Source organism: Lissotriton vulgaris, chromosome 4_1, assembly GCF_964263255.1.
Source record: "Lissotriton vulgaris chromosome 4_1, aLisVul1.2, whole genome shotgun sequence".
In the NCBI taxonomy this organism is placed as follows: Eukaryota; Metazoa; Chordata; class Amphibia; order Caudata; family Salamandridae; genus Lissotriton; species Lissotriton vulgaris.
This window is the reverse complement of record NC_141691.1, coordinates 2,137,094,672-2,137,107,377: the sequence shown is the minus strand read 5'-3', so window position 1 is coordinate 2,137,107,377 and position 12,706 is coordinate 2,137,094,672. Positions and strand designations below refer to the sequence as shown.

The window sequence follows — 12,706 nt, the reverse complement described above, 5'->3', positions numbered from 1 at the left end:
TGGCAGAACCCAAAGGATGATACTCTTACACTACCTCTCTGAACCCACAGAGCTCAACTGTGGAGTACCCCAAGAATCATCACTCAGCCCCACGCTCTTCAACATCTCCATGGCCCCCTTTGATGCCATCTTCAGACAGCATGGGCTCAGCATAGTATCCTACACTGACACAACACAGCTCATTCTTTCCCTCATGACGAACCCCGAAGACTCCAGACACGGCTTCCAGGAAGGAATGAAAGATGTTGCAGCCTGTTTGAGCAACAGCTGCATAAAGCTCAACTCTGATAAGACAGAGGTTCATATCCTCGGACCCTCCCCTACTGCTTGGGACAACTCCTAGTGGTCCTCTGCCCACGGAAACCCTCCCACCCCAACACACTACTCCCAGAACTTTGGCATCATTCTAGACTCCTTCCTCACCATGAAGTGCCAGATCAATGATGTTGCCTCCACCTGTTTCAACTCCCTTCGCATCCTCTGCAATACCTTCAAGTGGACCCCCCCAAATCCAGAAACACCGTCATCCATGCACTCATAACTATCAAACTGGACTATGGAAACGCCCTCTACGCTGGAATCAACAAATCCCTGCTACACAAACTCCAGACCATCCAGAACCCCTCAACCAGACTAGTTCTGGGCACCCCACGAAATGAGCGTATGACCCAACACCTGCAAGACCTCCACTGGCTCCCCGTTGAGAAGAGAGTAACTTTAAAGCTACACACCCACGCCAACAAATCCCTTCACAACATCAGACCCAAATAAGTCAATAAAAGAATCTTTCCATGCAACTAAAAGAAGCCTCTGCTCAGCCTACCTCACCCTATCAGTGATTCTGCCCATCTGCAGAGCCATAGCAGGTGGAAGAGCCTTCCCTTACGTCGCAGCCAAAGACTGGAATGAACGCCCAGTCAACATCAGATGCTCCAATACCCGGCACACCTTCAGGAAGAGCCTCAAACCTGGCTTATCGGCTGAGCCAAAGCTGCACTCCCCCAACCTCTCAGCACCATGGGACCCTCACGGGAGAGTAGCGTGCTATAAAAGACCCTGATTGAGTAACTGATTGATTGATCTTTTCTGGATGGGAAGCCAGCGGAGGTCTCTCAGCTGGGGGTGATGAAAGTTCATTAAAGGAGGTCCTGGTTGAGTTTTGCGAGGACCTAGTGGAGATGCCGGCATAGAGGGCATTGCAGTAGTCAAGGTGGCTTGTGACAAGGGTAAGAGTGATGGCCTTTCGAGCATGCAAAGTGTGTGGAAGCAGGAGGAGGCAACTGCATTGACTTGTTTCATGATCAGTTGGCTGTCGAGAATGATGCTGAAGTTGCTTGCATGGTAGGTCCATGTGGGGGTGGGTCTGAGTTCTGCGGGCCATCAACAGTGGTCTCATGCAGATGTGTTCTTCCTGAAAATCAGGACTTCAGTTGTGTCAGAGTTGAGTTGGAGGCAGCTGTCTCTCATCCATTTGGTTGCATTGGTCATGATGTTGCAGAAGTTGGTTTTGGCGCTGGAGTCCTCAGTGAGGATCAGTCGCATGTTGTCTGTGCAGAAGATTATGTTGAGTCTGTGATCTGACAATGTCTGCGTTGGGGCTCATGAAGATGTTGAACAGGGTGGGCTGAGGGATGATCCTGGTCGCAAGCTGCATATTATGTCTTTGGGTGCGGAAGTCAAGGAGGCAGTCGGATGCTCTGTGTGTGTCCTGTAAGGAAGGAGGTGATCCACTTGAGGGAGTCTTGCTGAATGCCTATATTGTTGTGAGAGACAGTGTTGAATGCCCATGGAGAGGTTGAGGAGGTTCAGGGCCACAGTTTCTTGCACAGTCTAGGAATGTTCTGACGTTATATGTAGAGGAAATCAGCGCAGTCTCAGTGCTATCAAACTCAATGACTCCTGATAGAGAGGCATTCAGTAGGTGTTTTTTTCCAGGAATTCAGTGCGCTGCTGGTTGATGGCTTCTCTGGATCGTTGGTCAGGCAGGGCAGTAGGGAGATCAGACAATCACTTTTGAGATTGTTGGGGTCAGCTGAGGCATCTTTTAGGAGGGGTCTGACATCTACGAGTTTCCATCTGTCTGGAAGGTTGCTGTGGAGCTGGTGGTGTTGAGGATGCTGGTAATTTGTGTGCTGTTTTGGTTTGATGTGAGCTTGTAGAGGTGGTGGGGCAGGGGTCAGTGGACGCCCCAGAGTGGATGAAATACATGCTGGCTGAAGTGGTCAAAGCTGAGAGCAGTGGCTAAGTGGTGATGATATGGCTAGAATTACCTGGTGGGTTGGCTTCATCGGGATTGAAGATGACGGGTTGGATGTTGAAAGTACTGTAGATATTGGTGGTCTTGCTGTGGAAGAAGTTTGAGAGGGTGTCTCTAAGTTCTTGGGAGGAGTGATGGTGTTCTCTATAGCTGTCTGGTTGGAGAATTCCTTTGTGTGCTCTGCAGCGGAGTCGATGTGGGTGGTGATAACTGCTTTCTTGGCCTCTTTGATGTGCCAGTGATAGTTGCTGAGTGCTGCTTTGTGGGCCACTCTGTCGGTGGGGCTCTTGGTGGTGCGCCATCGTTTCTCTAGGTTGTGGCAATTGCGCTTTGTAGATCCTGAGTTCTGAGGTTCTGAAGTTCGGATCTGTCAGTCATCTAGGCAGCGAAGTTCTGGACATCCTAGTTTAGTCTGTTGAGGCCATACGTTGGGAGGTGAGGAGGGCATGTGACGTCTGAGCTTCAGTAACCTTGCTCCAGCTGCAGAGGGAGGAGATTTTATGCCTGAAGACAGTGTGCTATTGGGTGAAGCCAATGTTGTTCACATTCTTCAGGATTATGGAGGTGGTGTCATTGCTGTCATTTAGGTGGAAATTGAGGTTGCAGAGTTGGTGAGACTCAATTGATAGGGTGTCAATGAGGTTGGTAATGTTGTCGCAGAATGTTGTTCTGGGTATCCTGAGGTCTGTAGATAAGGGGGCTTCCTATTGTGGTATTCGCAGATGTTTGTAGTTGGATGCTGAGGTCTTCCATGGGAGGTGTGGGGTCGTCGTTGGTGATGGTGTATCTGTGGTTTCCCTGTAGATGACTACACTGCATCCCTCTTGTTTGTTGGAACAGTCATTGTGTATTATCTTGTTACCTTTGGGAGTGGCGATGGTGGGGGGGTTGAGCCACATTTTGGTGATGAAGGGAACGTCCGTGGAGAAGGAGATAGAGTCACATATTCCCATTGCGTGTTCGCAGAGTGAGCAGGAATTGAGCAGGATACAAGAGAGTGGTTGGTGGGTATTCTTTGTCTTGTCCACAGGAATGGTGCAGGATCTTTCATGGGTTATGTTGCACGAGAAGTAGCAGTGTCAGCAGTTGTGGGTCCTCGGGTCGATTGTAGGGGGGAGGAGAAGCACTGTTGTTGCAGCATCTGGGGTCCAGGAGTTTCTTGGTGGGGTACAATAGGGTTGCAGTTAGGGCACAGGGTCCTGGAACTAGCCCACTGCATGTGTTCACTGCGTTGTCATGCAGCAGCCTCCATTAGTGGTACTGGTAGGTTCGGCTAGTGGTGCTGGGCACCGGGCAGGGATCTGGACCGACCAGCGCAAGGACTGGGACAGGGACAGCAGACAGCATAGGGACAGTATGAAGCACAGGACAGCAGGCAACACAGGGACAGGGGCAGCAGGCAATGTTGGGACAGGTAAATAAGGCATCCCAGAATGAGGGACAGCAGGAATTGGGGGCAGCAGGCAGTGCAGGGATAGGAGACAGCACAGAGACAGCAGCAGGCAGTGCAGGGACAGCAGGCAGTGCAGGGACAGCAGGCAGCACAGGGGCAGCAGGCAGCGCAAGGGTAGCAGGCAGCACAGGGGCAGCAGGCAGCGTAGGGGCAGCAGGCAGCCTAGTCGCATACTGTATGTACCATGTGTCATCCCTACATCAATGCATTCATTTAGTAGTAGTCAGTGACAGACAGTACGTACCACGTATCATTCGAATATTAATACAGTGGCAGTCAGAGTCGCAGACTGTACGTACAATGTGTCATCCCTACATGAAAGTAGTAGTAGTGACTCATATACTGTACATACGATGTATCATCCCTACATTAATATAGTAGTACTCAAATTTACTGACTGTATATACAATGTGTCATCCCTACATTGATGCAGTGGTAGTCAGTGTTACAGACTGTATGTACCATGTATCATCTCTACATTAATGAACTAGTAGTCACTGTCATAGACTGTACGCGAATCATGTGTCATCCCTATATTAATGTAGTAGTAGTCAGTCATAGACTGCACATACCATGTATCATTACTACATTAAAGTAGTAGTAGTCACAGTTGTAGACTGTACGTACCATGCATTATCTCAACATTAAAGTACTGGTAGACAGAGTTGTAGACTGTGAGAACAATGTATCATCTCTACATTGAAGTAGTATAGTCAAAGTTGTAGACTGTACGTGCCATGTATCATCCCTACATTAATGCAACAATTTAGTAGTAGTCAAGTGATAGATAGTACATACCATGTGTCATCCCTACATTAATGGAGTAGTATTCAGAGTTGTAGAATGTGTGTACCATGTATCATCCCTACGTTAATAAATTCATTTAGTAGGAGTCAGTGATAGACTGTGCGTACCATGTGTCATCCCTACATTAATGGAGTAGTATTCAAAGTTGTAGAATGTACGTACCATGTATCGTCCCTACGTTAATAAATTCATTTAGTAGGAGTCAGTGATAGACTGTATGTACCATGTGTCATCCCTACATTGAGGGAGTAGTATTCAAAGATGTAGAATGTGCGTACCATGTATCATACCTACATTAAAGTAGTAGTAGTCAGAGTTGTAGAATGTGCGTACCATGTATCATCCCTACATTAATGTAGCAGTAGTCAGTCTTAAAGTGTATCTGCCATGTTTAATGTCTACATTAAAGTAGTATTAGTCAGAGTTGCAGACTGTATGTACCATGTATCATCCCTACATTAATATTGCAGTAGTCAGTCTTAAAGTGTATCTGCCATGTGTAATCCCCACATTAAAGTAGTATTAGTCAGATTTGCAGACTGTACGTACCATGTATTATCCCTACATTAATGTAGTAGTAGTCAGTGTAGACTGTATGTATCATGTATCAGTAGGTGGTACATACCAAGTATTATCCCTACATTAAAGTAGTAGCAGTAGTCAGAGTCGCAGACTGAACATCCCATATATCAACCCTACTTTAACATAGTGGGAGTGAGAGTCGCAGACTGTACATTCCATACATCATCCCTGCATTAATGTAGTCTTAGTCTGCATCACAGACTGTACGTACCCTGTGTGTCCGCAGCGTTATGTAGTCAGAGCCTCCACTTGTACATTCCAGGTATGATCGCAGAGTTGTGGTAGTCAGCGTCTCAGCCTCTACATACCCTGAATGTCTGCAGTGTTATGAAAGTCAGAGTTCTAGCCTGTATGTCTCAAGCATTATGGTAGTCGGAGTCTCAGCCTGTATGTACCCTGTATATCTGCACCGTTGTGGTAGTTGGAGGCTCATCTTGTATGTACCATGTGTGTCCGCAGTGGTATGTCAGTCGGAGTCCCTGCCTGCACATATCCTGTATGGTTGCAGTGTTTTAGAAGTTGGAGTCTCAGCCTGTACATACCCTGTATGTCTGCAGCATTAGGGTAGTCAGAGACCCAGACTGTACATACACTGTATGTTCGTAGTATTATGGTAGTTGGAGTTTCTACCTATACATACCCTGTATGTCCACACCATTGTGGTAGTCAAAGTCTCAGCCTTTACATACCCTGTATGTCTGCTGCATTGTGGGAGTTAGAGTCTCATTCTACAGGTATCCTGTGTGTCCGCAGTGTTATTTTAGTCAGAGTCTTAGCCTGTATGTACCCTGTATACACTCAGCCTATTCATACCATGTATGTTCATATTGTTGTCATACTCAGCGCCCCTTCTAAGGAGGCCACCCTGCCCAGCGAGCATTCCCTCAAGGAAATTCCCTGATGGATATGGACACTTTAATAAAGATTTCTGCCTTGGTAGAATCTGGCTACCCCTGCGATCCAGCATCTCCTTAATCTCTGAGTAAGGCTTGGGAAGTAGTCCTTCCTTTGATACTGAAGTTGATCAATTCATCTATCTCCACCCAACTTGTGCGGCCCGCATGGAAACACGCTATGGTGAAGGCACTGCTGAAGAAACCTAATCTCACCCTGATATCCTCGGAACTACCATCCCATCTCTCTTCTTCCTGGGATCAGTAAAATACTAGAAAAACATACTAATTCTGTCCTTCCTACATTTCTGGAGTCTCACAATGTACTGCACCCTTCGCAAACTGGATTCTGCCCCCAACATGGGACAGAGACTTTCTTACTAGCAGTGATAGACAAGTCTCAAAAGATTCTTGACCAATGAGGAACGGCAGCTATCATCCTCTTGGACCTTAGCGCTGCCTTTGATAAGGTCAATTATGACATCCTGATTCGCAGGTTGAAGAATGTTGGAGTCTCTGGCAGTGTTATCACCTGGTTACAATACTTCCAGGAGAATAGGACCTTCCAGGTTTTTGAAGGACACAGCACCTCAAAATGTATGTCACTCAGTTGCTGCGTCCCTCAGGATGTGTCCCTAAATTCAACACTGTTTAACGTTGATATGAGTACCCCGGCACAGATCGTCTTTCCTTTTGGTATTAAGAAAGTCATGTACGCCGAATGACACCCAATTAGTTCTGGCTTTATATTGTCCCGAAAACTGTACACCCTGCCCAGGTCCCTGTTTTGAAAAAGTAGCTAAATGGATGAAATCCTCATACCTTGAATTTATTGGAGAAAAGACAGAATTTATTCTGCCTAGTAATCCACCCGTTTCTGACTTTGGATTAGTTTGGCCAAGCTGTCTCGGTCCTCTTCCGGTGCCAAAAAAACAGATCCAAAGTCTGCATGTGTTAGATTAGACACTTATATTTGATTATCAGGAGATGAAACTGGCCGCCTCATGCTACGGCATCCTAGCAAGCACCGCAAAATCCTTCTGCTCCTTCTCTTCCCAGAAACGAGACTCATGATCCAGGCCCTAATTCTCTCCCGTCTTGACTATGGAAACGCTCTTCATTTAGGAGCCCCACGGGGAACCACAACCAAACTGCAAATTACTCAGAATTGTGCAGCACGTATGCTTCTTAAGATCCCCAACAGCCAAACTGCAAGACATGCATTGAAGACCTTACCCTGGCTCCCCGTCATGGACAGAATCAAAATCAAGTCCTTATGCATTGCCCACATGTCCTTCTGGAAGAAAGGACCTTCTATCTTCCCGACCATCATCTCCCACTATCGTCCTAGCAGATGCCTCTGTTCAACCAACCACTGCCTAGCTTCAGTCCCTATAATTAAAAGGGCAATAAGTGGCGGTCGGTTCTTCCACTACAATGCTGCCAAACTGTGGAACGCTCTCCCCCTCCACCTTCATTCAGAACCCAACCTCCTGCCCTTCTGTAAGCTCTTGAAAACATGGCTTCTTCAAAACCCCACTTACTAAGCTGTTGTCAACTCTCTGATGCTGTTGCTAGCACTGGGGCGCCTACGGGTAGCTGTGCGCTCTATAATTATTCCTAACATAAAATTACTTGTAGATACTCTGTATGTCCATGTCGTTGTGGTAGTTGGAGTCTCTGTCTGTACATACCCTGTATGTCCGCTGCCTTATGGTAGTCAGAGTGTCTGCCTGTACAATCTCTGTATGTTCACATCATTATGGGTGTTGGAGTCTCAGCCTGTACATACCATGTATGTCTGCTGCATTATGGTAGTCAAAGTCCCAGATTGTACGTACCATGTATGTCTGCAACATGTAGTCAGTCGGAGTCTCAGCCTGTACGTACCCTGTATGTCATGTCCGCAGCTTTATTACAGTCGGAGTAACAGCCTATACGTACCCTGTATATCTCCACCATTGCAGTAGTCCGAGTCGCAGCATGTTCTACTGATCCGAATCAAAGTCATGGATGTCCTATAGGAGAGGGTTTTGCCACATGTAGGTCTGCTGGAGGGAGTACCACAATCCTTGAACGCAGTCAGCGCATTCTTGCTCCCTGTTAGAAAACATATGTTTTTCAATTAGCAAAAAGATTTAATCAGCCGGAATAAGTCTCATAGAAAGTGATCTGAACAAGGTTGGCTGATATGATGTTACCGGTATTTTACCATTTTATCTAATTCTCCTGTATGTTCATTTTCAAAATACAAACACTGATGTACCTTATCAATATATTCAATGAATAATCATTTGTTTATTCTTTCTGAACTTTATTTAAACACGGGGAAAACCTTTGTGGCCTCAGGATTTTAAACCAGTGGCTTGGAGAGGTCTTTGTGCTATTTTTTACCATTTTTACCCTAAAACAAAAAGCAAGCACCGCCCATCCACTCTGCGAGAGCAGTCCTGGTCTCCCTCGGAAAGATGATGTGGGTTGGAAACTCAGAACTCAAAAATTCACACAGAACTCAAAAAATAATTATCTAATCATTGATTTTTTAAAAAAAATTTCAGAAGCACTTTAAGGCACACAAACTACATGCTACACATAGAATCAAACTACATCAATCCTTCCATCAATCAGCATTTTAAAGCGCAGCGCTGTCACCCCCAGGGATATATGGGGTCCGTGTCCCCATAGAAGAGCCAGGTCTTGAGTCTTTTTCTGAAGTCTGCCAGTGGTGGGGCCGAACGGAGCTGGAGGGGAAGTCCGTCTAATGTCTTGGCTGTGATGTTTGAGAAGGAGAGGCAGCTGCTGCGTTTGTGGAGGATGCAGGTGTGTATGTGAGTGTGACTGAAGAAGAGTCTATGTGTCTGGTGGGTTGGTGAAAGTTCAGTCGATGGTTGAGGTAGGCAGGTCCAAGGTCATGGAGGGCTTTGTAGATGTGCACGAGGATCTTGAACTGGCATCTTGTCTGGATGGGGAGCTGGTGGAAGTCTCTCAGGTAGGGGTTGATGTTGTTTCTTTTAAGGAAGGTCCAGAGTGAGTCTGGCCTCAGCGTTCTGTGTGGAGCTGGATGAAGAAGATGCCGGCTTAGAGGGCGTGCAATAGTCAAGGAGGATGGTGATGAGGGCCTGAGTGACGGTCTTTCTGGTGCTGGCTGGGATCCATTTGAAGGTTCTCCAGAGCATGCAAAGTGTGTGGAAGCTGGAGAAGGCAACTGTGTTAACTCTTCATTTCAAGGTCAGTTGGCTGTCGAGGATGATGATGAGGTTGCATGTGTAGTCCGTCTGCGTAGGTGGTGGTCCGGGTTCTGAAGGCTACCAGTTGTGGTCCCATATGGAAGTGTTCTTCCCGAAGATCAGTACTTCAGTTTTGTTAGAGTTGAGTTGGAGGCACTTGTCTCTCAAACATTTGGCTTAATTGGTCTTGGTGTTGCAGAAGTTGATTTTTTGCCTTGGCGGGGTCCTCAGTGAGCAGGAGGATATGTTGAGTGTCTTCTGTGTTGGAGATTATGCTGAGTCAGAAGGATCTGATGACGTCTGCGAGGGGGGTCATAAAGATATTGAATAGGGTGGGTCTGAGGGCTGATCCTTGTGGTACGTTGCATATGATGTCTTTGGGTGCAGAGGTGAAGGGAGGCAATCGGATGCTCTGTGTGCAACCTGAGATGAAGGAGGCGATTCACTTCAGGGTTGCTTGGAGTATCCCTATGTGGTGGAGTCTGTTGATAAGCGTGTTGTGGAGGAGGATCATGGCCTCTAATTCTCCCCCCACCAAGGAGTTTTCTTATGTCGTCTGTGGTGTCACTCAGCACAGTCTAAGTGCTGTGATTGGTATAAAATCCTGATTGAGAGGCGTCCAGTATATTGTTTTGTTCCAGGAATTCGCTGAGCTGCTGGTTGATGACTTTCTCGAGAAATGTGCAGGGTTAGGGAACAAGGAGATCAGACGATAATGTTTTCAATTGTTGGGGTCAATGGAGGTTTTCTTTAGGAAGGATCGGATGTCCGCGTACTTCCATCTGACCAGGAATGTTGCTGTGAGGATGGACCTGTACAGGATGCTCATGAGTTGCATATTCATTACATTTTTTGTGATGTTGTACAAATGATAGGGGTAGGGGTTGGTGGTTGAGGTCTGTTGAGGCCCCAGGTTGGGAAGGGGGGAGGGCCTGTGACCACTGATCGTCAGTGACTTTGCTCCAGCTGCGGTGGTAGGGGATCTGACACCTTTATTGTGCTGGTTGTTGGTGAAGGTGAAGTGTACAATTGTGTGATCAGTCCAGGTGAGTTAAGGATGTTGTTGCAGAATGTTGTTTAGGTTCCCGGGGGCTCTATATGCAAGAGTGAGTTGTGTGCTAATTGGGATTGTAGAGGTGGTGGGGCATGGGTCAGTGGGACTCTGGAGTGGATGGAATGCATGATGCCTGAGGTGGTCAGCGTTGAGACCCGTGACTATGTGGTGATTGTTTGGCTGGTGTTCACTGGTTGGTTCAGGTCATCGGGGTTGAGTCCGGCAAGTTGGATGTTAAAATTAATGTAGATGTTGGTGATCTTGCTGTAGAAGTAGTTTGAGATGGTGTTGCTAAATTCTTGGAGGGAATAGATGGTGTTCTCTATGGCTGTCTGGTTGGGAGATATCCTTTGTGTTTTTGACAGCGGGGTCAAAGCGGGTGGTGATGGCTGCTTTTTTGGCTTCTTTGATGTGCCAGTGTTAGTTGCTGAGGGCTATTTTGTAAGCAGACCTGTTGACGGGGGTTCTTAGTAGTGTGCCATCATTTCTCCAATTGGTGGCAATTGTGCTTGGTTTTCCTGAGTTATCGGGTATACCAGTTGGCAAGCTTTGGGGATCTTGTTCGTTTTTTGTATGTTTCACCAGGGCGACAGTTGCTGCAGTCGGTGATCCAGGTGGCAAAGTTTTGGAGGGCCTAGTTGAGGTCTGTTGAGGCATTGGGTTGGAAGGTGATGAGGGATCAGTCACCACTGAGTTTCAGTGGCTTGCTCTAGCTTTGGTGGGAGGAGATCTGTACCCTGGTGATGGTGTGTTGGACGTTGGTGAATTGTATGATGGTGTGATCAGTCTGTGGAAATTTGGCAGAGATCGCTGTTAGCATTTAGCTGAAGCCATCTACTTTCCGGCAGCTATCTTGTCTGACCATGTGCTCTTTCTTTCTTTGCTGTTGCTTGTCCTTGTGCTTTGCTCAAGAACTGGCTATATTTAGCACCTGCTTATCTGCACTTGCTCAGAAGAGTCTGTAGCTGCCCATGCACCTGCTCTAGTGTGTTACTGTCAGATTGTTTTAACTGAGGTCAGCAACTCATGGTCCTTCTTGCTTTATTGACTGTGCATTCTCTGTATGACCATCTACCTATGTAACTCTTCCTATGTGTGCTTGTACCGCCTTCTTTTGAGCCCCTGTGTGGGTATAAAAGACCCATGGTTCTTCTTCTCCTTGTGCTACTTCATATACTGCCAACGTGTGTTGTGTGAATGTAGTTCCACCTCATGAGTTTTAATAAATTGTTTTCTTGATATTTCAGCTTCTGTGCCAACTTCTATTTATTGATCTGAGGACTTGTGTGTAGAGAAGGGCGAAGCCCTAGCACCGGTAGGCCTTGTTGAGGTCACCTTCTACAAATTGGTGCCCACTGTGGGGCTCATCGGCTATTTGGATGCCAGACGGAGTGGTCTCGATCGAGGATTGGAATCTCACTGCGGATGATCACTGTCTGAAGAGGTCCGTGTCTTGGTAGCCAAGGCATTTTTCTCCTTTTCCCGATCTGGCCCTCCAGGTGATCCCGGTCCACGACTGAGATCCCTTCTGGTTTTCGCCGTGCAGGGACCATTTGGCCAATTCAGATCTTGGCACTTGGAATCTGGTGACTTTTGCTTGGTAAGGTTGTTTGATGCAACACTTCTTGCTTGTTTGGCCAAAATCTTGGAACTTGCTTGGATATATAAATTGCAATTTATATAGGCAGGTAATGAGGAGATTTTTGTATAACTTTTGAAAACGTGAACGGCACACTTTGAGTTAAGTACCACTTAGCAAAAAATATTGTATATGCTGCAATATTTTTGTCATACCTGTTCTTAGCACACTTCGTAGAATGTGTTGCTTTCTTGGAGGTACCAATATGGAACTAGAGCAGAATAAGCCAGCTCCCCCCATGGGGACACCAAATAGGGACATGTATATTAAAAATTGTATTTCTTCTATAATATACAGCACACTATGGAATAAATATACTAGCAAGGATCCTGAGTTGCGATCGCCTATAAATGGGTCATTTGATCTTAGAAAAATTCAGTATGTGGAACAATGTATGTTTAAACTCAAAGATATGTTTGACTGTGTATGAATGTGGGAGAAAGAAGCGGGTGAACGAGTAAGAAGAGAGCAAGCTTTGGTAGAAAAAGAACTACGCAAAAATATCCATGCGAAAGCACTGGAACTGAAAAATAGATAAATGAAGGAGATAAAAGAGAGAGAGGATAGGGAGCGTTGTTTACAGGTAAATAGCCAATACCCGTTCCGGCGCCCCCTTTATCCTCTACTTAATAAACCGCAGGAGGATTCCATTTTGTTAGATCGTTCCCCGCCTCCATATACTTTTCCCACTGCCACTGCCCTTGATTCTGATGTTGATATTTCTCCTTTAGATCAGGATCAATTAGGATCAAATGCTCAGCGACAGACTCGCTCTTTTCTGACGGCTGAATGTG

General features: G+C 46.4%; 1 protein-coding gene across 1 annotated transcript in view; it reads right to left on the bottom strand.

The window, feature by feature from the left end:
• LOC147725235 (phospholipase A2 inhibitor and Ly6/PLAUR domain-containing protein-like) overlaps nucleotides 1–12,706 on the bottom strand; it is a 57,948-nt gene that overhangs the window by 24,244 nt on the left and 20,998 nt on the right. The window contains exon 3 of the mRNA XM_086918222.1: nucleotides 7,937–8,092. Coding sequence (XP_086774348.1) covers nucleotides 7,937–8,092 — 156 coding nt within the window. The remainder of the gene's footprint in view (nucleotides 1–7,936; nucleotides 8,093–12,706) is intronic.